We start from the raw sequence: 27,630 nt of genomic DNA, 5'->3' as shown, positions 1-27,630 counted from the left end.
GGTAGTCCCAGGCAGTCCGCGGCGCGGGGCAGCAGCGAGACGAGGAGATTGCAGCCCGGGCCACAGAGGGAAAGGAAAGAAGGAAGGAAGGAAGGAAAGGAAGGAAGGAAGGAAGGAAGGAAGGAAGGAAGGAAGGAAGGGCTTCTCTTTTAAACTTTATTTAAATACTCCTTTTGTAGTATTTTGGATGAGAGGGGACCGAATACATAATTTATCTCACTCTTCTGTCACTTTCCACTCCAGGTTCACAGGTGGCTATTGGTCTTTAGTAAGGGTGCTGTCTTCCTCGTCTGATCCTTAGCAAAAGTAGGAAGGTAGGTCTTGTTCATTTCTGTACCACTGTGGCAGACTCCTGATACTGAGTTGAAATTCATGAGTGTTTATGGGATAAATTAATGTACAAAAGAAATGAATCTTTTCCCTTTTCCTGCAGTAATGATAACATTGGCTCAGTGGTTTACAGCTTAGAAGTACACTGACACTCATTATCTTATTTAGATGTAATCCAATTTGTTACAATTTGCCAGCTACTGTTCTTTTCCGTTTCTCAGGCACATTGAAATTTGCCTTCCCTTTGGGGGCTCTGCTAGTTTATTCCTAGCAGATCTGATCTGGCAGTGTGTTCGTAAAAGGATGCTGAACTGTGTCTTGAGGAAGCTCAGAATGAAATCTGAATTTCAGAAATATTCCTGAGATAATTTTTCTCTGTCTCTTCTCTTTTATTCTTGTTTTAATAAATTTTAGTTTTATGAGGATTGTTTTGGTTTTAGGTTTTAAGAAACTTTAAATCTTTTTTTTTTTTTTTTTTAATTTTATTTGAGACAGTCTCACTCTGTCTCCCAGGCTGGAGTGCAGTGGCACGGTTTTGGCTCACTGGAAGCTCCGCCTCCTGGGATCACGCCATTCTCCTGCCTCAGCCTTCTGAGTAGCTGGGACTACAGGCACCCGCCATTACGCCCGGCTAATTTTTTGTATTTTTAGTAGAGACGGGGTTTCACCGTGTTAGCCAGGATGGTCTCAATCTCCTGACCTCAGGATCCACCCTCGGCCTCCCAAAGTGCTGGGATTACAGGCGTGAGCCACTGCGCCCAGGCTAAATCATTTTTTACAACAATTTTAGGGTTACAGAAAAATTGCATAGTACAAAGAGTTGCTGTACACCTTGCACCCAGTCTCCCTTTTTAGTATGGTATATTTGCTATAATGCAAATCTTTTTTTTTTTTTTTTTTTTTGAGGTGGAGCCTTGCTCTTGTCGCCCAGGCTGGACAGTGTTGGCCAGGCTGGTCTCGAACTCCTGACCTCAAGTGATCTGCCCGCCTCAGCCTCCCAAAGTGCTGGGATTACAGGTGTGAGCCACTATGCCTGGCCATGTAAATCATTTTTTGAGATAAGTGGGGCATATAAAAATATAAACAAAATGAAGTTGCTTTATCTCTACAAGCCTCAGTTTCCTTATCTGCAAGATGAGGGAGGTTGGGCTAAATTTCTAAATAGCTTTAAAAATTTTTAATTATCTGCTAAAGTAAAATAATTATATAATTCTAATATAATTTCCTTTATTTGTTTAAGTATTACTAATACTATCTTGCCAAATCATGTTTGCAAGTTACTGACAGCCATATCCTAAAAGAAAACTTAATGAGAATTCATGGAACTATGTGTGGTAGGACTGCTTATTAGAGATATTAGGTTGAACGACGTGAAATTGCCATTTTTGTAGATAAAAAATAATGGGTGAGGCTGGGCTTGGTGGCTCATACCCGTAATGCCATCGCTTTGGGAGGCTTGGGCCAGAGGGTGGCCGCCTGAAACCAGGAGTTCAAGACAAGCTTAGGCAACATGGCAAAACCTTGTCTCTACCAAAGAAAAAAAAAAAGGCTTGGTGGCACACATCTTCAGCTCCTCTGAAGGCTGAGGCTGGAGGATCCCTTTAGCCTAGCAGTTTGAGGCTGCGGTGAGCTATGATTGCACCGCTGTACTCCAGCCTGGGTGACACAGCTAGATCCTTTCTCTAAAAATAATAATAATAATAGGATAATATTAGCAATTTCATATGGTTCAACCTAATGTTTTGGGATAGGGATTCAACAAAGTGTGAGGGGGCCTTTGGGGCCTCATAAACTCCCACTGCATGCAAAAGCCTGGTTCAGCCCTCACAGTACTAGGAGAGAAAAGGCTCCTCAGTTCCCTTGAAGTAACTTGGATCTACATTATTGTAGGTAGAGTTGTTGGCAGAAATCCTGGGATAAGAGAACAGTTTCCTGGAAGGTCTGTGCCTCCAACCAGCAGAGAGGGATTGAGCTTCATTGAACTCAACAGAGCCAACATTTCATAGCACCATGGTGAGTTGGTCACATAGCCTTGGCAAAAAGGCTGAAAAGGAGGGTGCCATAGTATGGGGAAAGGTTGTATTACCCTGGTTCTTAGGCTAGGAAGAGGCCTGGAGTACTGGTGCCACCAAGCCTTTATTGGTGCCATTCTATTCTCCCTACTTTATGCACTTTCCTTACTGCCTAGTACAGGCTCTGCAAACTCAAGTATCTTCGGTTGTTCAGGAGGTAATGTAAATTAGTAGCCGAGTTTTCATCTATAATGCTACTATAACAGAAACAATAGCACAGTCGCAATGATAACTGACAACTGAAATATGCTATCATTGTGAGGGAGAGAATCGGTGTGCATATAGGGGAGGCCACGATGAACTGGAGAGCACATGCCCTATCTAAAGGGGGCAGGCACTATTCAACTGTGCAGAGCACACACCCTGTCTAAAGGAGGCAGGCGCTGTTCAACTGCACGGAGCACGTGCCCTGTCTAAACGAGCAGGCACTATTCAACTGTGTGGCTGCTTGTTGCTTTATTGAAATATGGGTCAAGCGTCACTAGGTATTCTAATTTTCCAAAGGAGCCAGAAATATGGATTTTATGTACATTCTCCCAATGATAAATGTTGGCACCTAATTTGAATTCTTAAAAACTATTATGTGGACCGCATAGTGGCTGAAAAGAGCTAGCAGGGCACTGATTTGTCATCTCTGGCCTACGGCTTAGCTCTGCCAGGAGTGAGGCTCACATGCATTTCTTCATTGGACATTGTTGACAAGTTACAATTAAAATGAATTAGATGGCTCCTGCCTTTGAGGTACTCATGGATTAGCAGAGAAAATAGACAAGTAATGACGATAAGATGTAGAGTAGACATCAGAACATATGTATTCTCTCTGTGTATATAGCTATAAAAGTGATTAACTCTTCCTGGGTTCATCTGGGAGGACATGATAGGACGTGGCATTTGAGCCAGGATGTGGGAAATCAATAGTTTGGTGCATTAAAGGGATTTGGGGCCCTTGAAATTTCTACTGTATGTGCAAATGTTAGGTTTGCATTCGCTGTATATACCATTTTGTTGATAGGTAGTTGAAAATACAGATATTCCTTAGCCTTGCTGGTGAGAGTCTTAGGGTTAATAAAATGAGAGAACTCTTCCTCTGGCCCAGGTTATGGGATAATTGTGTGTTTTAGAGGCCTAAGTAACTCAGAGGTCATGATGCCCTCATTTCTGGATGAGGAAATTGAAAGGGAAGTAGCACATCTGAGGTCACAGAGCCCACTGGAGGCAGAGCTTGGACTAGCACCCAGAACTCTTCTTTACCACCATGCCTTCCCCTGTCCTGGGTATCTCTGATGAAGGTCACCGTTAGGCTGGCCGCCTCTGCCTGTGGTGGCCCATTGCCCTGTTTTGGCCCAGCTCCTGGTGGGTGAGGGGGTTTGGCCATCCTGCTGCCACTGGTTCTTTCTCTTTTGGATCCTTTGCCTGAAATGCCTGCTACCCCTTTTCTTTGTCAGATAGACTACTTGTGTTCAAATCTCTCATCAACCATATGCCAGCTGTGTGGCCTGGCACAAGTTTTTTAACCTTTCTAAGCCCCAGTTTCCTCATCTATATATAAAGAGTTATAATAGTACATTTGGTGAAGTGTAATGGGAAGGCATTGGAAGGTTTCAAGATTTTTGTAAAAACAAAATGACGTAATGCACATAAAGCACTTAAAGCAACAGCCCTCCAGAAGCACTCAGCAAGTGTTAACAATGATGATGATGATGCTTCACACAGTTCATAGGCTCCCAGGCTGGGTTAAGTTCTCTTCCTTTGCTTTCTCATACTATCCTATTATTTCACATGCTACATTGTATGTATTGTAACAGTTTGTGTCTATTTCCCCTGCTAGACTAAGAACACCTTCAGCAATTCATTCAACAAATGTTTGTGAGCCACTGTGCCAGGAACTAAGGATGCAGTGATAAACCAGGAGCTCTTGGTTTAGTGCAGAGTTCGGAAAGGCATGCCAGGAGACACTAGTCCTGTGAGCTTGTCTCATGGTCAGTTAAATTTGGGGGATGATGCTCATCATAGCGCCCTTCAGAGATGAGGGTCCCTTTTAGTATTTTAAAGTTCTGAGGAGTCTTGTGTATAGTAAAAGAACAGTCCTTTCAATTTGACTATGTGCTTTGTTCCCCAGTTCAAGAGGAGGTTGAAGTGGCATGGCAATGGTTAGAGACCCTGCTGGGCGTGAACACCCTCTGGCTACCTATTGACCTGTGGGCCTACCACCTGGTGCCCTCATGGAGACAAGAAGCCCTGGGTTGAACAACATGAAGCCCCAGTCACTGCAGCTGGTACTGGAAGAGCAGGTGCTGGCACTACAGCAGCAGATGGCAGAGAATCAGGCAGCCTCCTGGTGGAAGCTGAAGAACTCCCAGGAGGCCCAGCAGAGACAAGCAACCCTTGTGAGGAAGCTGCAGGCCAAGGTGAGGCAGCTGCCCTTTTGGGGAGGGGAAAGAGAACAACCCCCAGAGCTGGGTGCTGAGGTGAGATAAGGGTTGTAGGAGGCAGAGCCTTGTGGTGGGAGTGGCCTACATCTAGCTTGGTGAGATAAGACCCAGACCTTCTAGCTTTCATGTACAGCTTCTCTTTTGATGCTCACAACTGTTCCATGAGGTACGTATTATATCCTTTTAATTATATTTTATTTTTAAGATAGGGTTTTGCTCTGTTGCCCAGGCTAGAGTGCAGTGGTATGATCACAGATCGCTGCAGCCTCAAACTCCTGGGCTCAGGCAATCCTCCTGCCTCAGCCTCTGGAGTATCTGGGACCACAGGTGTACACCGCCGCTTTTGGCTAATATATCTCTTTTAAAGATGAAATTCACAAGGGTTAAGTTAGTTATCCAGGTTTCCTCAGCTAGTCTAAAGCCAAAGCCCATGATCTTGCCTCTGTGATATAAAAGGCTTATAGAAAGTATTTATTTATTTATTTATTTTTGAGACAGAGTCTCGCTCATATAGAAAGTATTATTTAAATGCCCAAATAAGGCCAGGCACGGTGGCCCATGCCTGTAATCCCAGCATTTTGGGAGGCCGAGGCAGGTGTATCACCTGAGGTCAGGAGTTCGAGACCAGCCTGGCCAACATGGCAAAACTCTGTCTCTACTAAAAATACAAAAATTAGCTGAGTGTGGTGGCGCGTGCATGTAATCCCAGCTATTCAGGAGGCTGAGGTAGGAGAATCACTTGAATCTGGGAGGCGGAGGTTGCGGTGAGCCAAGATTGCGCCACTGCACTCCAGCCTGGGACACAGAGCGAGACTCCATCTCAAAAAAGAAAAAAATGCCCAAATAGAAACTATAAGATGTTGTGGCCTTACCTTACTGTCACCACCCAGTTCCCCTGTTCATAGCAAGTTTGCCTAAGATCCTCAGGGGCCTTTGCTTTGGGCTGTTTGTGCCAGCTGTGTTCATTGCCCAGGGCCTGTTCTTTTTGCCACAGGTGCTGCAGTACCGGAGCTGGTGCCAAGAGCTGGAGAAGCGGCTGGAAGCCACCGGAGTGAGTGAGGCTGAGCTCTCTGTACCCCCTGGGTCCTCAGTGGATATACTTGTTAGGTTTCATTTGTTGACTGAGGGAGGTTGGAGTGTACAAGTGAGGTGTTTAGTAGAAGTCTCTCTTTCTCAGCCTCTGAGAAGTTTATCACACTGATATCTTCATTGGACCTAGCTGGCCTGTCAGATTCCAACCCTTGGTTCTCAAAGGACGAAATGTAAATTAGATTGGAAGTAGTGTGGTATTAGCGGGAAGAAGTGCATGTTTCCTCCAGCAGGTGTCAGTGTTTCTCGTAGAACACAGGCCTTTGCGAGCCTACAGCATGTCTGCAGCAAAGGGATGTCTGCTATTAGAACTGGCTTTGAAAAACCCATTTATTTGCCTTTGTTCCAGCTCCCTCTCAGTACCTCCTCACATTTTCCTCAGAAAAGTTCTCTCAGAGGAAGGAAAGAACCAAAACTTATTGAGCACCTTCAATGCAGGCCAGGCAGCATGAGGCACTGTCATATGACACTGTATATACAGATGGTCCCCCCCCAACTTAGGATGGTTGCAAGTTTTCAACTTTATGATGGTGTGAAAGCTATATGCATTCAGTATGCTCCTTGGGTTATGATGGGGTTACAGCTGGATAAATCCATTGTTTGGGGTTGTTTTGTTTGCTTGTTTGGTTGGTTTTTGTTTGGTTGGTTGGTTGTTTTGAGACAGGGTTTTACTTACTCTGTCGCCCAGGCTGGAGTGTACTGGTGCAGTCATGAGTCACTGCAGCCTCAGCCTCCTGGGCTTAAGCGATCATCCCACCTCAGCCTCCCAAAAAGTAGCTGGGACTACAGATACATGCCTCCACACCTGGCTAATTTTTTTTATTAGGGTCTCTCTAATAAACACAGGGTCTCTCTATGTTGCCCAGGCTGGTCTCAAATTCTTAGACTCAAGCAATCCTCCCACTGCTGGGATTACAAGTGTGAGCCACTGCGTCTGGCCCGAACTCACTGTTAAGTTGAAAATATCATAAGTTGAAAATGTCAGCCAGGCACAGTGGCTCACGCCTGTAATCCCAGCACTTTGGGAGGTTGACGTGAGTGGGTCACGAGGTCAGGGGTTCAAGACCAACCTGGCCAGCATGGTGAAACCCCATCTCTACTAAAAATACAAAAAATTAGCCGGGCATGATGGTGCGTGCCTGTAATCCCAGCTACTCGGGAGGCTGAGGCAGGAAAATCACTTGAACCCAGGAGGCGGAGGTTGCAGTGAGCCGAGATCATGCCACTGCACTGCAGCCTGGGCAACAGAGCTAGACTGTCTCAAAAAAAAAAAAAAAAGAAAGAAAAAGAAAATGTCATAAGTTGAAAACACACCTTTAAATTATGTTCAACTTGTGATGGGTTTATGGGATGAAATTCCAGCATAAGTCAAGGAGCATCTATAATTGTGTCTCTTAACCTGCACAGCAACTTTCTGAAGGGAATGATACCACTTTCATTTTGTAGCTAGAGACACTGTAGCTCCAAGAAGTTAAGTGACTTCACAGGCTGGGTGTGGTGGCTCATGCCTGTAATCCCAGCACTTTGGGAGGCTGAGGTGGGTGGATCACTTGAGGCCAGGAATTCAAGAACAGCCTGGCCAACATGGCAAAACCCCGTCTCTACTAAAAATACAGAAATTAGCCAGGCGTAGTGGCGGGTGCCTATAATCCCAACTACTTGGGAGGCTAAGGCAGGAGAATCACTTGAACCTGGGAGGCGGTGGTCGCAGTGAGCTGAGATTGTGCCATTGCACTCCAGCATGGGCGACAGACGGAGACTCCGTCTCCAAAAAAAAAAAAAAAAAAAAATGAAAGAAGTTAAGTCACTTCCCAAGGTCAAACCATTAGTGTAGTGGAAGTTAAGGCCATTAGTGAAAGATACATCACTTTTAGATTGAAGATTCTTTTTACTACCGAAGGCCGTCTTTCAGGAGAGGTCATCAGTTTACTTTTGGAGTGAGGGATGCAGTGATTGAGAAGAGAAGCATATTGCTAACAAAGGGGAGAAAGAATAAAAAGAAAGTGGACTGCCATGGAAGGGAGCCTTAGGGAACTGATCTGAGTGATGTTCTCTTTGGAGGTAAGTAAGGCTTGTCTCTGTCTGGCGCAGGGACCAATCCCCCAGAGGTGGGAAAATGTGGAGGAGCCAAACCTGGACGAGCTACTGGTCCGATTGGAGGAGGAGCAACAGAGGTGATGGACCCCAAACTTTATGACCTGGGTGATTGGCCAGTTGGTGGAGAAGGCTGATGGGAAACCTCTGTCCTGAGGGCTAATGTGGATTTCAGCCATAGCCCTCTAATTCCCGCAATGGAAAATTTCAGTGGTTGCCATCTTACTCCCAGGAGGTCCAAGGGTTGGACTAGACCTTTATTTTGCACCCGCTTTTACCCCTCCCAAGTGCAGGTGTGAGAGTCTAGCAGAGGTGAACACCCAGCTTCGACTGCACATGGAAAAAGTTGACGTGGTGAATAAAGCCCTTAGGGAAGATGTGGAAAAACTGACAGTGGACTGGAGCCGGGCCCGGGATGAGCTAATGAGGAAGGAGAGCCAGTGGCGGATGGAGCAGGAGGTAGGAAGAACAGGGACTGGAATTGCGAGAGGAAGGCTGTGTATTCTGGATGCTGCCCTGGTCGGTACTGGAAGGGGTTAACTTCAGGACTTGGATGGAAACTGAGCTGTTGCTGTTAAAGTCCCTGACCATCCTTACCTGCGCATGCGGGCAGCCTCACCCTTCTTGGGCCTTCAGCTTAGACCTGCCACTACCCGCCTAGTCTAGGTTCTGCTGGGAGGTAGCATGACACTCAGAGCAACTCTGTTCCTGCAGCAGTGACAAGCTTAGGTTTTCGATGGATCTGAAAGCTTACTGACTCCTGGTCTGGAGGTCTTGCATATTTAGATGCTAAGGAGGTAGATATGAAACTGAATGGGAAAGAAAGAGCAGTTATGGGCCCTGGGGAATTTTCAGGTCCCAGCTGAAGGAAACAAATGTTTCCTACATTTTTGCTTTGTGCTCAGTGGTTTATGTATATCATTGACTCCTCCTCAGAAAAGTCTGTGGTAATAGATCCCATTTGTTAAGCAGCTACTGTGTACCCTTTTCTAATCTGGCCCAGAGGAAGGCGATATACCATCCTAGGCCCTCTGACCTCTCGAATCCCACTGCCAACTTTATTAAGCCCTTCAGCGTAACCTGGATAGATATCCATTCATAAACTACCTCCTGTAAGTCCCTCCTTCCTTCCCTCAGTAGTCAGGAGGAATCCAAGACTCTTGTGTTGGCAAAAGATAGCCCTCTGCCTTTGGGTATGACCTGGGTTTCTGAACACACAGTTCTTCAAGGGCTACCTGAAAGGGGAGCACGGTCGCCTTCTCGGTCTATGGCGGGAGGTTGTGACGTTCCGACGCCACTTCCTGGAAATGAAGTCAGCTACTGACAGGTCAGTGTGTGGAGAAGAAGGGAGGAGGTTTGCCCCTACCAATTCTGGACTAATAACAGTGGGCTGCTATAGAAGCGGGATCAGCTGTGGGGGTGGGGTGGGTGGGGGACTTGGTGGTGTTGGAAGCAGATGATTTTTCCCAGCCCTGCTCCTCAGGCTTCACTGGGCCTGATCACCACACTCCTTCCCTGGTTCCTAATGGAGTCCGCTGTTTTCCTTGCTTGTACTCAGAGATCTGACGGAGCTAAAAGCTGAGCATGTGAGGCTTTCAGGGTCTCTGTTGACCTGTTGTCTGCGCTTGACTGTGGGAGCACGGTCTCGGGAACCCAATGGATCTGGAAGAATGGATGGGCGGGAGCCGGCCCAGCTGCTGCTGCTACTAGCCAAGACCCAGGAGCTGGAGAAGGAAGCCCATGAAAGGAGCCAGGAGTTAATACAGCTGAAGAGTCAAGGGGATCTGGAGAAGGCTGAACTTCAGGACCGGTGAGATGGCCTGGGGTCCCAGGAAGGGTTCGCTGAGAGAGAGCTGACTCCTTTAGAGGGTTAGGGACAGGCAGGGGAGATGCCAGGAACATTCCTACCATGGAGGGGTAGAAGATGTGCCCAAGGGAATCTACTTTGAAACCTGATGCCACGGTTGGGGCTTGTACTGACCTCTGCCTTCAGCCTGTCTTTCAGCCCAGTTTCTCTCCTGTTGATTTATGGAGCTAGCTATGACTCCATCCTCCATCAACACCAAAGCACTTGCCATTCCCAGAACAGCCAAGCTCTTCCCCTTCCCTGTCTTTGTACCTGCTGAATTTAGTCTGGAATGCCTCCCTCCCTTCTCTCTCTGCCTTATCCTCTAAGGCATAGTTCAAATATTAGCTTTTTTTTTTTTTTTTTTTTAGACGGAGTCTCATTCTGTCGCCCAGGCTGGAGTGCAGTGGCATGATCTCAACTACTGCAACCTCTGCCTCCTGGGTTCAAGTGACTCCCCTGCCTCAGCCTCCCAAGTACCTGGGACTGTTTACAGGTGCACGCCACCACACCCAGCTAATATTTGTATTTTTAGTAGAGACAGGGTTTCACCATGTTGGTCAGGCTGGTCTCAAACTCCTGACCTCAAGTGATCCACCTGCCTCAGCCTCCCAAAGTGTTGAGATTACAAGTGTGAGCCACTGCAACTCACCGAAATGTCACCTCTTCTATGAAGCCTTCTCTGACCTCAGTAGCCTACTAAGTTACAGTGCCCTTGCGGTCTTTTGACCTCTTATTACAGCATTGATCTCACTGATGATTTAGTTTCCCCTACCTTCTTTTTTTGGTTAGGCGGTTTTAAATTTTGGATTATAATGAAGTAGGTTTTTAAAAAATAATGATGTAGAAGGGCAGGGAAATGAGCAGAGAGCACCATTGAATCTCAGGACAAAGTTCATATATGCCCATGACGAGGGTTGTGTCTTCACCTGTTGGAGGTACATACATAAAACGCAGGGCTATTTTGTTTTGTTTTTGCTTTTGGAGGCACTGAGAAGTACAAAAGCAGAGGCCATGTCTTAGTAAGTTTTTATTTCTAGTACTTTGTACTTCACCTGCCAAATACTAGACACTCAATACATTTTGTTTCTTTGTTTTCTGAGACAGAGTCTAGCTCTGTTGCCCAGGCTGGAGTGCAGTAATGTAAACACAGCTCACCGCAGCCTTGACCTCCTGGGCTGAAGCAATTCTCTTGCCTCAGCCTCCAAATGGCTGGGACTGCAGGCACGCACCACTATGCCTGGCTAACTTTTTAATTTTTTTGTAGAGATGGGGTCTTGCTGTGTTTCCCAGGCAGGTCTGGAACTCCTGAGCTCAAGCAATCTTTCCACCTTGGCCTCCCAAAGTTCTAGGATTACAGGTTGAGCCACGGTGGCTGGCCAATGAATGTTTGTTGAGTGATACAATATTTAAACAAATGACCATACAGTTTGTTAAGGTTCTTAGAGATGGTATAGAATAAAATTATTAAGACTTTTGCTGAGCCAGGAGGATCGCCTGAGCCCAGGAGTTTGAGACCAGCCTGGGCAACATAGTGAGACCTTGTCTCTACTAAAAGTAAAAATAAAAAACAGCCATGTGGTGGCATGCGCCTATAATTCTAGCTACTTGGGAAGCTGAGGCAGGAGGATTGCTTGAGAGTGAGCTATGATTACACCACTGTACTCCAGCCTGGGCAACAGAACAAGACCCTGTCTCAAAAAAATTTTTGAAAAAAAATTGGAAAAAAATTTAAACTTTTAGATAGCATTCATTCAAGAAATACTTATTTACCCACTCACATAATAGCAAGCAGTAAGCTCCAAGATATAGCATTAAGTGTTTGGTGATTTTGCTGGACGTTGAGATTAATATCAAGAAGGTTGAACATAATCTTCCCCAAATTGCCCTTCCTTTTTCCCTATCAGAGTCAGAACCTCGGGCTGGAGGGACCTTGGGACTATCCCATGTGCAATTCTGATGTTCTTATTGGCTTCAGGGTGCTTGACTTCAAGATCAAGCGAGGCCTGGAAGGGCCTGGGCCAGGGCTTTCCTTCAGCTCTCGGGCCCCCAAACACGTGTTCCAGCCTTGAGATGTGGTAAATCCCTGCATGTGTCTGAGTGGTTTTTTGCTTCCCCACTTCAAGGCTATAGCATCATGTGGTATTCAGGGAGTGCAGAGGGGCTGGGGGTGCCTAAGGGATTTGGGGGAGGCTGCAGTTGGGAGTGGTTGGGGTTGGGGCTGGGGCTAGGGTGTGCTGCATCGTAGCTCTTTCCACATCCATGGGCTGTTCTGGTGACAGTGCTATGCTCTTCTCTTTAGGGTGACCGAGCTCTCTGCTCTGTTGACCCAGTCTCAGAAGGAAAATGAAGATTATGAAAAGATGGTAAAGGCTCTGAGAGAGACAGTGGAGATCCTGGTACATGATCCTTTGCTCTGGAAAGGAGTTGGGCGTGGGCTTGTAGGTTCCTTGTCCTTTATGGACAGATAGTGCAGGATACCAGTTACATATTCCGTGATGAAATCCTCTAAAGCTAAAAAATAAATTTTGGCTGAATCTGAAAATTAATTAACTCATTCATTTATTCATTGAATAAATACTATTGACTGTGTACTATCCCTACTGTATTCCTGGGGAAATTGCAATGGCATATGTACGCAGTGTGTCCTTACCAGAGAATTGGCACATACATTCGGAGACACATTGGCAAATTAGTGAGTTACCAGGAAGCGGATGTGTGGAGAGATTTAAAATCTAGTCACATGGGAAACAACTGAGCAGTATGGCAGTTTTTAGCTGGGAGAAGAAAGAGCTTGAGGCCCTTTGAAGGCCCTTGAAGACATGATAGCCGCCTTCACATAGCTGAAGGACTGACACTGGGAAAAGACAGTTTCAAAGGGCTGGGCGCAGTGGCTCATGCCTGTAATCCCAGCACTTTGGGAGGCCGAAGCGGGCGGATCACCTGAGGTCGGGAGTTTGAGACCAGCCTGACCAACATGCAGAAACCCCATCTCTACTAAAAAAGTACAAAAAAATTAGCCGGGCGTGGTGGCGCATGTCTGTAATCCCAGCTACTCGGGAGGCTGAGGCAGGAGAATCACTTGAACCTAGGAGGTGGAGGTTGTGGTGAGCCGAGATTATGCCATTGCACTCCAGCCTGAGCAACAAGAGTGAAACTCCGTCTCAAAAAAGAAAAGAGAGTTTACATATTTAATGTTTTCCAGGGCAAAACCAATGTCAATAGCTAGAAGTTAATAGGGGAGTAGATTCTGGCTCACAGCTAGACCTGTTCAGTAGTTGAACAGCCTGTCTTGTGAAGGAGTAAGGTTTTGGTCATTGACTTAACATCTGCCAGGGGTATTATCAGAGGGCTTCCCTAAGGTTGGATGTTAGAACCCTCTGGCTTAATACCATGTTTCATCTCTACAAGTTTTCAGATCTCTGATTTTAGGTAGCTCCTGAACCCCTATTCATATGCACACCCCTAGTCTTCTCATCCAAGCTGAGATCAACAGGAATTGTAGCTTTCTGATTCCCTCTTTTTTTTTTTTTTTTTTTTTTTCAGGAATTTGCCAATTCAGAATATCCATGGGGCTCAGATAATGTAAATAAATGAAATGGGTTCAGTTGTAAGAATTCTGGTTTTCCAGTGCTGTTGTATTTAGTTTTCAGTACTGCAGGGGACACTTGAGCTCAGTATTAAGGAAACCATGAGGAGCAACAGGGATTGTGGGACCCTCAATAATAAATGTCTCATCTAGAGGAGGCATCCACCATTCAACTTCAGTAAATCGTTTCCATGTAGGAATGGGGGCTGGGTGTGGCCCATTTGTTAACTTTTTGAGAGAAGCCAGAAATTTATATTTTTATGTAAAATCTTTCCATTTATAAATGTTGATTCAAATTTTGTATAAGCCAGATAAAACATAGTTGCAAGTCTGTGTCTTCAGGCCTTCACTAACACAAATAAGAAGGAAGAGAGGAACTCTTGAGTCTTCAAGATTATGTCTAGCTTTGGGGCTAGAGGATTCTCTGGTTTAGCGTTAGGTGTCAAGCATCCATTTACTGTTCAGAGACAGCACCCATCCCCTATCTAATAATAGTTTACATTTATTGAACATTTGCATTGTTCCAGACACTATGTTGAATAATTTACATGCATTTTTCATTTAAGCCTCAAAACAAGTAGTTGCTGTTAATTAATTCTATTTTAAAGAAAAAGAAGCTCAAAGAAACTGTTGCCTATGGTTACCAAGCTAGTAAGTGATAGAGCAGGAATTCTAATCTGTGAAGTCTAATTTGGAACTCGTAATCACTTAATCTAAACTTGTAATCACCACATCACATTGTCTTCAGACTCTTCAGACAACATTGGCATTGACGTATGGTCAGGGAAAAAGTGGGGCTGATAGAATAGACAAATGAGACTTTGGTTGTTTGGGGTCCTGGAATAATACATTCACTTTTGAGAGTTTGGCTCTGAGGCTCTATTCTGTTCACTGTTCAGGAGACAAATCACACAGAATTAATGGAACATGAAGCATCTCTTAGTAGGAATATGCAAGAGGAGAAGTTGTCTTTACAGCAGGTGATCAAGGATATAACCCAGGTACTGGGAAGCCTCCTGTTCATGGTAACCAGTTTATGCCTCCACTCCCCAGGTCTCCATGTCCTTTCAGTCCTGCCTAGATTTCCAGTCTCTGAGGTTCGGGTGTTTAAAGTCTTGTGGGGATGAGTTTTGTGTGTTTGAAGACCAGAACCCTAAGAGATAGCTAAGCATTCACATCTTAGCACTACCTGATGGGACAGGCTGTTCTTGTTTCTAGCTGCAGTTCTCGGGCTGGAGGCTAGATTCTGGTATTCAATATCTCAATCGTTTCTTCTTTCATTTCCTCATTTATTGTTACCTCAGACAGTGTTCTAGCCTTGTTGTTAGTCCTAGACTTGGGTGACCAAAGGTGGAGACTTGAAGGAGCCAGACTTTTATGCTCTCAGATACTCCCCTCCTTCCCCCAAGGGAGAGGACCTGAGAAGGAAAACATCAGGTTTGTCCAGCCTATAGGGTTAAGTCCCTGTATAGACTCTAGGCTTTGGTCAGTAGGGTGGTGACCTTGCTGTACTGGGTTTCAGGTCATGGTAGAAGAAGGGGACAATATAGCCCAAGGCTCTGGTCATGAGAACTCTTTGGAATTGGACTCTAGTATCTTCTCCCAGTTTGATTACCAGGATCCAGACAAGGCTCTTACTCTGGTGCGTTCAGTGCTGACTCGGAGACGCCAGGCTGTGCAGGTAGGAACCCTCAGCATTCCACCTCAGTCACAGGGGTGTGTGTCTAAACTGGTTTGTGCCTCAGGTACCTCCCTAGCCTGGACTATCCCTTTCACTTTTTTGACCAGTCATGAGGTGTTTTATCAACATCCCAGAGTAAATCTGCCTGTGTCTGCTGAATTGTGCTTGTGAGTAGCAGGCACGTCCTCCACGCCAATGGCATGCTTCACTTTGTGTACAATCTTTGCATAACGCTATGCAAAGACTGGGAACCAGAGCCCTGGGAGATTATCGGGTCAGTGTTCTCCAACTCTGAGAGTCCTAGGCACACTTAACACTCCCCCATGCCACTGTACATTTGGAGATGACAAACTCTAAGAATCTAGAGCCGCAGAAGCCCAATGACCTCTGATGGCCTGTCTTCTTGAATAGTTGCATCTCCCTTCTCAGCTTACTTTTGTTGCACCAGCCCCCGACCCCCTTCTCCAGCCCCACTTTCAGGGTTCTGACATCCCTCCTTTGCCCTTGTTCATCATCTGGTTTCTCTTGCTCTCCCTCCACAGGACCTAAGGCAGCAGCTTGCAGGCTGTCAAGAGGCTGTGAACTTGTTGCAACAGCAGCATGATCAGTGGGAGGAAGAGGGCAAAGCCTTGAGACAGCGGCTGCAAAAGCTCACTGGGGAGCGGGACACTCTGGCAGGGCAGACTGTGGACCTCCAGGGAGAGGTGGACTCTCTCAGCAAGTGAGCAGACAGGCTGTTCATCCCACCCTCCCAGCCTGGTCTCAGTCTCAGTCATCATCCAGCCATTTACCCATTCCCATTGGGTTTTTGGGGTGCTGATCCTGTTCTCCCTGAGACTCAGGGCTGTTTTGCCCTGTGTTCCACTTGTTTCTCCAGAACAAGCTTTTGGGGTTGGAGTCTTTGTGATGATAAAAAAGTTTCGCACTCAAAAGAGAAGATGGGATGTTGAAACAGGGTCTTTTGACCCTGTGATGCCTGCTTCCAGAAAGAATTTTAGGTCCCATGGCCTCTGCTTATCTCTGATTCCCTTCTTCCAGGGAGCGAGAGCTGCTGCAGAAGACCAGGGAAGAGCTGCGGCAGCAGCTGGAGGTGCTAGAGCAGGAGGCGTGGCGCCTGCGGAGGGCAAATGTGGAGCTTCAGCTGCAGGGGGACTCTGCCCAGGGCCAGAAGGAAGAGCAGCAGGAGGAGCTGCACCTGGCTGTCCGGGAGAGGGAGCGTCTGTAAGTGAGACTAGTCTCCTCCTCGGTGGGGCCCGGTCTTCCTTCAATTCTACACTCTCCCCGCCTACTCCCCTCTCTTACAAAGTAGAGTATGTAGAAGTCTGGCATGCAGTGGGTTCAGATTAGCTTGCTGCTTCTTCCTTTGCAGAAAGATGAATATGGAAAGTTCATGGTTGGTTAAGTCTTAGTTGAGCACCCATATGGGATGAGACACTGAGGGGGATACAGAAATGAGTAAGACAAAAGCCCTGATTTCAGGGAACTTGCCAGAAGACAGACAACTCACTGTGACATGAGGCTGGATGAAGTATGAGTTAGATATGTTTCAGACTAAGTCCTTTGGGAGCACAGGAGTGACAGCTAACTATTGAAGACTAGGGAATGCTTTATGGAGGAGAGAGTAGACTTTGAGCTGGGCCTTTACCTATTTGGTTAGCAGAGAGTGGGAGAAGAGCTCAAGGAACAGATTAGCAAAGAAAAGGAGGCAGGAAGCTTCATGGCATGTTCAGAGTAGGCTGGGCTGGCTAAAGGGTAAGATTTATACAGGGAAGTAGTGGGAAATGTGCTAGCTGGTCAAGAAAGGGAAATCCAGAATCAGTGGCCCCAGCTAATCTGTAAATTCCCCTATATGATGTCACAGAAAAAGCAAGGACTTTGAGCTGGGCAAAAGCTTGGTTTGAATTATGGCTCTGTCACATGGACAGATTATTTGTAGAATGATGATGATAATATTTACCTTGAAGGATTGCTGGGAAGATGAGAGCAATATTTTGGAAAACGCCAGCATAGAACCTGGCGTATGGTAGGTCTTTAATAACTGGGAGCAGGGATATATCGTCATCTTTGCTGTATTTCCCTCCTCTCCTGTGCCCCAGTTCCTTGTACCTGGTAGGCATGAATAGTGGAAGCTTGAAGGGCTGCCATAAGGGTCATGACTTATGCTAAGAATGATCTCCTTGTACCAAGGAGCAGGGCAGACAATCCACAGAGATCATAATATGTTTTTAAATTTATTTATCTGACTTGATAATACATTTATATGATTCAAAAGTCAAAACTATTTTAAGGCTAGGCACATTGGCTCACCCCTGTAATTCCAACCCTTTTAGAGGCCTTAGTGGGAGGATCACTTGAGGTTAGGAGTTTAAGACCTGCCTGGGCAACATAGTGAGACCTCTGTCTCTACAGGAACAACAAAAAATTAGCTGAATGTGGTGGCATGTGCCTGTAGCCACGGCAAGGTGAGATGGGAGGATCACAGCCCCCAGGAGTTTGAGGCTTCAGTGAGCTAAGAAGATATACAAAGAAGTCTCACTCTTATTTGTGCTTTCTCCATCCTATTTCCCTTCCCCCTTTAGGCAACCATTTTAGCTGACTTCTTGTTTATCTTGCCAGTGCTCCTTCATGCAAATACGGGCATATATTCTTTCTTCCCCCGCTTTCTTGCATAAAAGGTAGTGTATTATGTATATACTGTTCTGCACCTTGATTTTTTTCACTTGACATGTCTTAGAAATCTTTCCTTATCAGTGTTTATAGACCACCCTCATTCTGTTGCATAGCAAAGGTGATTATATTCCTGTTACCTTTGGGGTTATGGCCCATCCCTAAGAGTTCCTCTAGACCCCTCTCCTTCCCATCTTAGTCAGGAGACGCTGATGGGCCTGGAAGCCAAACAGTCAGAATCACTCAGTGAACTGATCACTCTTCGGGAAGCACTGGAGTCAAGTCGCCTGGAAGGGGAGTTACTGAGGCAAGAGCAAACGGAAGTGACCGCAGCGCTGGCTAGGGTGCGTGGCCTCCTCTCCTCACTTGCTGGGTGGGCGGCTTCGAAAGTGTGTTCCCATGCAGCCTGCCTCATTCTTCACCTTCAACCCAGGATCCCTCATCTTTCCTCAATCATTAGTCTGCTTCTGGGTTCTCTATTCCAACATACCCTCTATACTGGAATTAGAATGGGCTTTCTAAAGTATATACCTGGTTATGTCAGTCTCTTAAAACCATTCAACGGCTTTCTAGCTCTGTGGTGCCACATTCAAAGCTTTTTGTCATGTGCCCCAAAGTGTGTTTTAGCCTCCCCTTCTACTGCAAAACCCATCCTAACACCTCATATCCTTTGCTCCTGCCACAGCAGTAATTGCCTTCTCAGTTATTCCATGTTCTTCATGACTCTAATATTCTGCGTATACTTTTCCCTTTCTCTGCACTAATTCTTTCCTCCTCCTTTATGTGCAAACTGTTCCTCATCTCTCAGTACACAACTTAATTGTCAACTCCTCTACCAAGCATATTTGACTCTTCCAAACTATATTAATAGTTTTTTTGAGTTCCCAGAGCACTTTGTGCTTACATTTTCTGTGGCATCATTACGGTCATAGCCATTTCTCTATCCTAACATTGGTACCTCTATACTGTGAGCTCCTGTCTTACTCCTTAATGAATGAATGAAGGGAAAACTTTTTTTAGAATGCAGGAGAGGGAATGCAGTATTAACTGATCTCTGTACCAAAAAGCAGCAGTGTTGTGAATGTGAACTGTTTACTGTTCCAGGAAAATTGGAAATATGAAACTCTTTAACCCTCTTTGTTTTTTAGGCAGAGCAGTCAATTGCAGAGCTGTCGAGTTCTGAAAACACCCTGAAGACAGAAGTAGCTGATCTTCGGGCTGCAGCTGTCAAGCTCAGTGCCTTAAATGAGGCTTTGGCGTTAGATAAAGTTGGGCTGAACCAGCAGCTTCTCCAGGTGAGCAAAGATTTTCCTGGTCCCCACGGAAGGGCTGGGCCCTAACTGAGGGCAAGACAGATCAGCTCCCAAATGTAGGTCTGAAATGAGCAAAAGGAACATTTACAATGCAGAGGAGACCAAAGACTGTAAGGATTGGGCTTAGCCATTATAAATATTCCTCTCCCACACCTCCAGCAGAACCACCTCTGGACTTTAGGGTAAGACACCAAGGTTGGGAAGGGGCCCATGTCCTCTGGAAGGAAGACTAGGTTTTTGCTGGGGTTTTTTTGAGATGGATCTCCCTCTGTCACCCAGGCTGGAGTGCAGTGGTGCGATCTTAGCTAACTGCAGTCTTCATCTCCTGGGTTCAAGCAATTCTCCTGCCTCAGCCTCCTGAGTAGCTGGGATTGCAGGCATGTGTCACCACACCTGGCCAATTTTTTTTTTTTGAGATGGAGTTTTGCTCTTGTTGCCCAGGCTGGAGTGCAGTGGCACGATCTTGGCTCGCTGCAACCTCCGTATCTCGAGTTCAAGCAATTCTCTTGCCTCAGCCTCCCGAGTATCTGGGATTACAGGCATGCACCACCATGCCTGGCTAATTTTGTATTTTTAGTAGAGACAAGGTTTTACGATGTTGGTCAGGCTGTTCTCAAACTCCTGACCTCAGGTGATCCACCTGCCTCAGCCTCCCAAAGTGCTGGGATTACAGGTGTGAGCCACTGCACTTGGCCGCCCTGGGCTAGTTTTTGTATTTTTAGTAGAGATGGGGTTTCACCATGTTGGCCAGGCTGGTCTTGAACTCCTGACCTCAGGTGATCCATCTGCCTCAGCCTCCTGAAGTCCTGGGATTACAGACATGAGCCACCATGCCCGGCCTAAGACTAGGTTGTTAATCCTATTAGGTGAGATAATAGCAATCACCAGAAAAGAATCTGCTGAAGAGCCTAAGTCCCAAAGAATCTTTTCTATAGGTTATAAATTTAACCTATAATTATAGCGAGGGAACCTCCTTGCAACCTCTGTTTCCTTGAGTGTTCTCTATTCTATTATTCTGAATTATTTGAGAGCAGGATTTTGCCTTGCATATCTTCATCCCCAGCATCCAAGCCATCTAGTACCTGGAATATAGGCAAAGATCAAATGAATGGATTTTCCCCCCTCTTATAAACACTCCTTTGTTCATCTTTGGAGAATGGATTCATATCTCACTTGGATTTCAGTCTTAGCATTTGATTCCTAAACTAACCATTTGTCTTTGATGCCTGTACTCCCTTCGCTTTTTGGCCAGTAGTTAGAGGAGGAGAACCAGTCTGTGTGCAGCAGAATGGAGGCCACAGAGCAGGCGAGAAATGCTTTGCAGGTGGACCTGGCGGAGGCAGAGAAGAGGAGGGGAGCCCTGTGGGAAAAGAACATTCACCTGGAGGCTCAGCTGCAGAAAGCTGAGGAGGCTGGGGCTGAGCTGCAGGCAGATCTCAGGGACATCCAAGAAGAGAAGGAAGAAATTCAAAAGAAACTAAGTGAGGTGAGAAGGCAAAATGGACACCATCACGTCTAGGTGTAATACATGCTTATTATAAAAAATTAAAACACTACAGAAATTATCTGGAAAGTGGGCCGGGCGCGGTGGCTCACGCTTGTAATCCCAGCACTTTGGGAGGCCGAGGCGGGCGGATCACGAGGTCAGGAGATCGAGACCACGGTGAAACCCCGTCTCTACTAAAAATACAAAAAATTAGCCGGGCGTGGTGGCGGGCGCCTGTAGTCCCAGCTACTTGGAGAGGCTGAGGCAGGAGAATGGCGTGAACCCGGGAGGCAGAGCTTGCAGTGAGCCGAGACTGCGCCACTGCACTCCAGCCTGGGCAACAGAGCGAGACTCCGTCTCAAAAAAAAAAAAAAAAAAAGAAAGAAATTATCTGGAAAAAAAAAAAAAAAGAAAGAAATTATCTGGAAAGTGAAAAAGTCTTACTTCCTAGAAATGACCAGTGTTACTAGTTTGCAGTATACCTTCCAATTTTAAAAAAGAATGCCTATAACAATTCTTCACTGAGGCTGGGCGCAGTGGCTCATGCCTGTAATCCCAGCACTTTGGGAGGCCAAGGTGGGCGGATCATGAGGTCAGAGGTTCGAGACCAGCCTGACCAACATAGTGAAACCCCGTCTCTACTAAAAGTACAAAAATTAGCCCAGCATGGTGGCACACTCCTGTAATCCTAGCTACTCAGGAGGCTGAGGTAGGAGAATCTCTTGAACCTGGGAGGTGGAGGTTGCAGTGAGCCGAGATTGTGCCACTGCACTCCAACCTGGGCGACAGACTGACACTCTGCTCAAAAAAACAAGAAGAATTCTTCACTGATTCTCCTACTTCACACCACCCAGTTTGAATTAGAAGCTTCTCCTTATACTCTGATAGCACCTCATGCTTATTTTAACTGCCACATTCCTCATGCTATAATTATCTGTTTATGTGTCTCTACCATTAGACCAAAAGCTCCTTGAAGGCAAAGCTATATCTTATTTGTTTTTATTCCTCCAGCTTTTAGCATAGTGCCTACCACATAACAGGGGCCAAGTAAATTTTTTTCCTGAGCCAATGAATGACCTGGCTCAAAGGTCATCTTTCTCCTCTACAAAACCTCTCAGTGTCCTAAGAGTTGTACAGACTCTCCCTTCAGAGTCCATTTCTTGGGACATTGATGACTTTCTTCCTGGTATTATGTGTGCATCTTCTCAAGGCTAAAACCTCCTTAGGGGCAAGTCTTCTGCTGTCCCTAGCACAGGGTCTTGCTCACAGGGGAGCATTCTTCCTGGGCTGGGGGCTCTGTGGGCTGATCAGGGAAATAGATAAATGCCACGTGCTATTGGGTAAACAATCTGGGCTCACAGAGCTGGGTCCAGAATCTCTGAAGAGCCAATGACCCTAACCTGGTGGTAGCGGCCCCAGGGGAATCCAGCCTCTGCTCCATCTCTCACCACATTCTTCCCCTCAGTCACGTCACCAGCAGGAGGCAGCCACGACTCAGCTGGAGCACCTACATCAGGAGGCAAAGCGACAGGAAGAAGTGCTTGCCAGGGCAGTCCAGGAGAAGGAGGCCCTAGTACGAGAGAAAGCGGCTCTAGAGGTGCGGCTGCAGGCCATGGAGCGCGACCAGCAGGACCTCGCTGAACAACTGCAGGGGCTCAGGTAGGGCCCAGACTCAGTTCAGCCAAGCACAGAGAGAGCTTTGCAAGGCAAAGGCGTGAAGCTAAGCTCCCTGCCATAAGTATGTAGGTCCTAAATTGATTATGAATTTATAATTGCCCCCCTAACTTCTCCAGGTAGCCAGTACTTAGAACCCAACTCCTCTTGAGGAAGGGTAAGGGGCTTGATGGGTAAGAAACTCTTCTGATTCCTGAACCTCACAGCTCAGCCAAGGAGCTACTGGAGAGCAGTCTGTTTGAAGCCCAACAACAAAATTCTGTGATAGAGGTCACCAATGGGCAGCTGGAGTTCCAGATTCAAACTGTCACTCAAGCCAAGGAAGTAATCCAAGGTGAGAACCCAACTGGGATGGGGTGCACTCCATTCCATGGAGATGTTGAAAGGCAGGAAGACGGTGGGAGACTATTAGAGGTCCTTCTCAAGCAGGGTGCAGGGCCTCTGAGATGGGAGTTGCTCATGAGGTCAGGGGAGAGGGAGAATTTTATTAGGTAAAAGGAGGGGGCAGAGGCCTGATCCTGTCCCTGGCATGTTAGGGGAAGTGAGGTGCCTGAAGCTGAAACTGGACACTGAACGGAGCCAGGCAGAGCAGGAGCGGGATGCTGCAGCCAGACAGCTGTCCCGGGCTGAGCAAGAAGGGAAGACTGCCTTGGAGCAGCAGAAGGCAGCCCATGAGGAGGAGGTGAACCGGCTCCAGGAGAAATGGGTAAGTGGTCGATGTGGCCGGGGATGGTCTCCCTTCCATGAGTGCTCCACCTGCTGCCTCTTGGTCCGGTTATTGTTGCTCGTATGAGTGAAATTTGGTCACTAAGCTGTAAAATCCAACTTCCTGCTATTAAATGAGTTAATATATGAAAAGTACTAAGAGTAGTTCGTAGCATATAGTGGGCTCTCTATCTGTGTTAGCCATTATTATTGTTGTTGTATTGGTGTGTACAGAGAATTGAGAGTGGACCCTGGGATTTAGGATTATTAAACTGGCCTCAGGATGAAAATGGGGGAGAGGAATATCTTGGATGCATTCTTGTGCAGTTCAGAACTGTGTTTTGTCTTTTAATTATGTAATTTAGTCCATTTGGTTTTATTGTGATTTTAGGTGTATTTGGATGTATTTGTGCCATCTCATGTTATTTGTCTTGCCTTTTTATATCTTTTTTTTTTTTTTTTTGTCTCGAGACAGAGTCTCACTCTGTCCCTCAGGCTGGAGTGCAGCAGTGCAATCTTGGCTCACTGCAACCTCCGCCTCCTGGGTTCAAGCGATTCTCCTGCCTCAGCCTCCTGAGTAGCCGGGACTACAAGCATGCGCCACTATGCCCAGCTAATTTTTGTGTTTTTAGTAGAGATGGGGTTTCACCATGTTGGTTGGCCAGGATGGTCTCGATCTCTTGACCTCATGATCCACCCGCCTCAGCCTCCCAAAGTGCTGGGATTACAGGCGTGAGCCACCGCACCCAGCCACCTGGCTTATTTTTATTTTTATTTTAAATTCTGAATTACATTTGCATTGGGTGAAAGATAGTGGATTTTTTTTTTTTTTTTTTTGAGACACAGTCTTGCTCTGTTGCACAGGCAGTGGTGCTATTTCAGCTCCGCCTCCTGGGTTCAAGCAATTCTCGTGCTTCAGCCTCCCAAGTAGCTGGGATTACAGGCGCATGCTACCACACCTGGCTAATTTTTGTATTTTTAGTAGAGACTGGGTTTCACCACATCAGCCAGGCTGGTCTTGAACTCCTGACCTCAAGACAAGGTCTTGCTATCGCCCAGGCTGGAGTGCAGTTGTACAACTCTAGCTCACTGCAGCTTCAAGTTCCTGGGCTTAAGCAATCCTTCTGCCTCAGCCTCTAGACCAGCTAGGACTACAGGCATGCACCATCATGTCTGGCTAATTTTTTTTTTTTTGGTAGAGATGTGATCTCACTTTGTTGCCTAGGCTGGTCTCGAACTCCAAGCAATCCTCCTGCCACAGCCTCCCAAAGTACTGGGATTATAGGTGTGAGCTACCACACCTGGCCTACACCACAAGTCTTGCTTTGCTTTTGGCTTCTGTGGAATTTTTATTATTTTCCTGCTGGTTCTGTGATACATTAAAATACATATTTAATATTTTATCCAGCATTTTTTGCTGTTTCGTAGCTGGAGGGTTCAGAGATCTTGTTTATCAAGTATCTGGAAATGGAAGTTGACTTGTGCTTTGTGTATTTGTAATTTGTTATTATGAGGCAGGCTTGTTGGCAAGATGATAACCAGAAGTTTGCTTGTTTTTGGAATTATGTGCCTAGTCTACAGTCGGTGCTTAAAAGTATTTGTTGAATGAACACTGTCCAGAAGGCAGTTCCCTAGCAGGAATCAGATGTATACCATGTACTAAAAACTCCGTAAATAAAAGATGCTATAAAACTTCTGAATGATAAGCCAGCTACCTATGTGGCCTTGGTTTCCCTAAAAGGATTGACTATAGTGGCCATATCTGGGTCATGAAAGGGCCTTTTCTCTCTTTTCCTTTTCTGTCAATCAGCTAATCCTCCTGACTTCTGATTGTCCCACTTTATTATTTCTCTATGATTGAGCAGATTAACTGCCCTCTTAAAACTCTCCACAGCCTGTTCGTTTTAACAGTGACTGCCTTCTCCTGGAATCCTGGCAATTAGAAGCACTCTTGGGAGGCTGCGTGTAGTGACTCACACCTGTAATCCCAGCACTTTGGGAGGCCGAGGTGGGCGGATTGCCCGAGGTCAGGAGTTTGAGACGAGTCTGGCCAACGTGGTGATACCCCATCTCTACTAAAAATACAAAAAAATTAGCTAGGCGTGGTGGCATGCACCTGTAATCCCAGCTACTTGGGAAGCTGAGGCAGGGGAATTGCTTGAACCAGGGAGGTGGAGGTTGCAGTGAGCCGAGATCACGCCACTGCACTCCAGCCTGGGCGACAGAGTGAGACTCTGTCTCAAAGAAAAAAAAAGAAAAAGAAACACTCTTGGCAGTTGTATTCTTTATGCTTCCATCTACTGTCTGTCTCCCCTTTAAGAGTAATGATATTGGGCACTTGTTAAGCACTTCCCCATGCCAAGCACCATGCTGAATGCTTTATTCACACAATAAAGGTGAATAAATGCATAGAGAAGTCACTCAGGGCTGGGCGTGGTGGCTCACACCTGTAATCCCAACAATTTGGGAGGCCAAGGCAGAAGGATGGCTAGAGGCCAGGAGTCCGAGACCAGCCTGGGCAACATAGCAAGATCCCCATCTCTAAATAAATAAAATATAAAAAGAGAAGTCAGGGTTACGTGGCTAATAAGGGGTAGAAAAGGGATTCAGGGCCCAAACTCCTAACCATTTCTGCTTTGTCCACCTCTATAATGTCCCTTCCAAATGGTTGCTTAGCTGCTGTTATATTCCATCACTTGGCTGCCCATTTATTTTAGATAGATCTAATTATTAGGAAATTCATGTTGAACCAAAACCTATTACCAGGAACAAATGAGCCTTAGATTTGCTTGAAATACCCCACCAACATGCTTGCTTTCTTCTAGGCATGTTACAATGTACTCATGTCCCAGTGGTGTAAAGGTGGCACTTTGAACTGGGCAGAATATTCTGTTTATGGTCATACCAGCAATGTTGGACTGTTACTTCCTACACATCACAGAATTAGCTCTTCTTGTAGCTATAACACACTTCTAACTCACATAGAGCAAATAGATTAGTTTTTTTAACACTTGCAACTGCTATTAACATTCATCTTTTTTATATTTTTACAGTTGGCTTTGGCTTTTGGCAGTCACATACTCTGCCACTGAGCTATACCTCCTGTCTTTGGCTTCTTGAACCAGAGGGTGAAATGATTTGTCATTCATGACTGTCCTGTAACTGTGACATTACACATTGCCGGGTTTTATAAGGAAGAACAAAGGAAGACCTCTTTTTTTTCTTTTTATTATTATTATTTCTTTTGAGACAGCGTCTTGCTCTGTTGCCCAGGTTGGAGTGCAGTGGTGTGATCAGGGCTTACAGCAGCCTCACCCTCAAGGCCCTCCTGAGCTCAAGTGATCCTCCTACCTCAGCCTCCCAAGTAGCTGGGACCACAGGAGTGAACCACCACACCTGACTAATTTTTGTATTTTTTGTGGATAAGGGGTTTCACCTTGTTGCCTAGGCTGGTCTCAAACTCTTGGGCTCAAGTGATCATCCTACCTCGGCCTCGCAAAATGTTGGGATAATATGCGTGAACTACCACGTCCAGCCAGACCACTGTCAATTGTATGGTCTGGGAAGGCTTCACCAAGGGAGTGTTAGTTTAGGCGTGAGGAATGATGGAGCAGGGTGGAGAAGGGCTTTCCAGGTAGAAGGAAACATGAGTAAAGGCTCTAAGGCATGAACATGTTGGCTGGGTACAGTGGCTCACACCTGTAATCCTAGCACTTTGGGAGGCCTAGGCGGGCAGATCACTTGAGGTTAGGAGTTCAAAACCAGCCTGGCCAATGTGGTGAAACCATGTCTCTACTAAAAATACAAGAAAAATAGCTGGGAGTGGTGGCAGGCACCTGTAATCCCAGCTACTTGGGAGGCTGAGGCAGGAGAATCACTTGAACTTGGGAGGCAGAGGTTGCAGTGAGCCGAGATCACACCACTGCCTGCCAGCCTGGGCAACAGAGCTAGAGTTCATCTTAAAAAAAAAAGTGGTCCAGGCGCGGTGGCTCATGCCTGTAATCCCAGCACTTTGGGAGGCCGAGGCGGGCGGATTATGAGGTCAGGAGATCGAGACCATGCTGGCTAACACGGTGAAACCCCGTCTCTCTACTAAAAATACAAAAAATTAGCCAGGCGTGGTGGCGGGCGCCTGTAGTCCCAGCTACTTGGGAGGCTAAGGCAGGAGAATGGCGTGAACCTGGGAGGCGGAGCTTGCAGTGAGCCGAGATCGCGCCACTGCACTCCAGCCTGGGCCATAGAGTGAGACTCCGTCTCAAAAAAAAAAAAGTGTTTAGTGTGCTCAAGGACCTGCAAGGAGGCAAGTGTGTATAGGCAGGGTGTAGTGAATGAGGGGGAAAGCTGCACAGGATGACACTGGGAAGGCTGAAACACTAGAGGCATTCCCATTACGTGAATAAGCAATGACAAACTTACAAGCATTTTAAAGGAAAAGTGCAGGGAATACTAATGTGATGTTGATGCTGGCTGTTGTGTATTGCCCGCTTTCTGTGTGCTAAGAACATTTAAAGTGATTCACACGACTTATCTCCATCCTCAGTACAACCTGAGGAGAATGACACTGTTGTTATCCCCATTTTAATAGATGAAGAAACTGAGGCACAGAGTTGTTTAGAAATTGAGATCATGCTAGTAATGGTAGATTAAAGATT

The 27,630-nt window shown here is 46.2% G+C and overlaps 1 protein-coding gene across 7 annotated transcripts in view; it reads left to right on the top strand.

Moving 5' to 3' along the window:
* Window positions 1–27,630, top strand: part of CEP250 (centrosomal protein 250) — a 61,262-nt gene that overhangs the window by 13,385 nt on the left and 20,247 nt on the right. For 3 of the 7 annotated variants that reach the window (XM_058432779.1, XM_058432777.1, XM_058432778.1), the window contains exons 2-21: window positions 244–318; window positions 2,225–2,343; window positions 4,522–4,810; window positions 5,829–5,885; window positions 8,015–8,097; window positions 8,311–8,476; window positions 9,238–9,344; window positions 9,576–9,827; window positions 11,771–11,941; window positions 12,166–12,262; window positions 14,352–14,453; window positions 14,975–15,133; window positions 15,676–15,854; window positions 16,172–16,354; window positions 18,000–18,144; window positions 18,949–19,095; window positions 20,369–20,599; window positions 22,065–22,258; window positions 22,480–22,607; window positions 22,810–22,979. In XM_058432779.1, coding sequence (XP_058288762.1) covers window positions 4,625–4,810; window positions 5,829–5,885; window positions 8,015–8,097; window positions 8,311–8,476; window positions 9,238–9,344; window positions 9,576–9,827; window positions 11,771–11,941; window positions 12,166–12,262; window positions 14,352–14,453; window positions 14,975–15,133; window positions 15,676–15,854; window positions 16,172–16,354; window positions 18,000–18,144; window positions 18,949–19,095; window positions 20,369–20,599; window positions 22,065–22,258; window positions 22,480–22,607; window positions 22,810–22,979 — 2,757 coding nt within the window. In that variant the 5' untranslated portion in view covers window positions 244–318; window positions 2,225–2,343; window positions 4,522–4,624. Of the gene's footprint in view, window positions 1–243; window positions 319–2,224; window positions 2,344–4,521; window positions 4,811–5,828; window positions 5,886–8,014; window positions 8,098–8,310; window positions 8,477–9,237; window positions 9,345–9,575; window positions 9,828–11,770; window positions 11,942–12,165; window positions 12,263–14,351; window positions 14,454–14,974; window positions 15,134–15,675; window positions 15,855–16,171; window positions 16,355–17,999; window positions 18,145–18,948; window positions 19,096–20,365; window positions 20,600–22,064; window positions 22,259–22,479; window positions 22,608–22,809; window positions 22,980–27,630 lie in introns of those variants that run through there. The other 4 variants (XM_058432780.1, XM_058432781.1, XM_058432782.1 and 1 more) reach the window with 4 other exon arrangements.

This window comes from Hylobates moloch, unplaced genomic scaffold (genome assembly GCF_009828535.3).
Source record: "Hylobates moloch isolate HMO894 unplaced genomic scaffold, HMol_V3 SCAFFOLD_21, whole genome shotgun sequence".
NCBI lineage: Eukaryota > Metazoa > Chordata > Mammalia > Primates > Hylobatidae > Hylobates > Hylobates moloch.
This window is presented reverse-complemented; position numbering and strand designations above follow the sequence as displayed.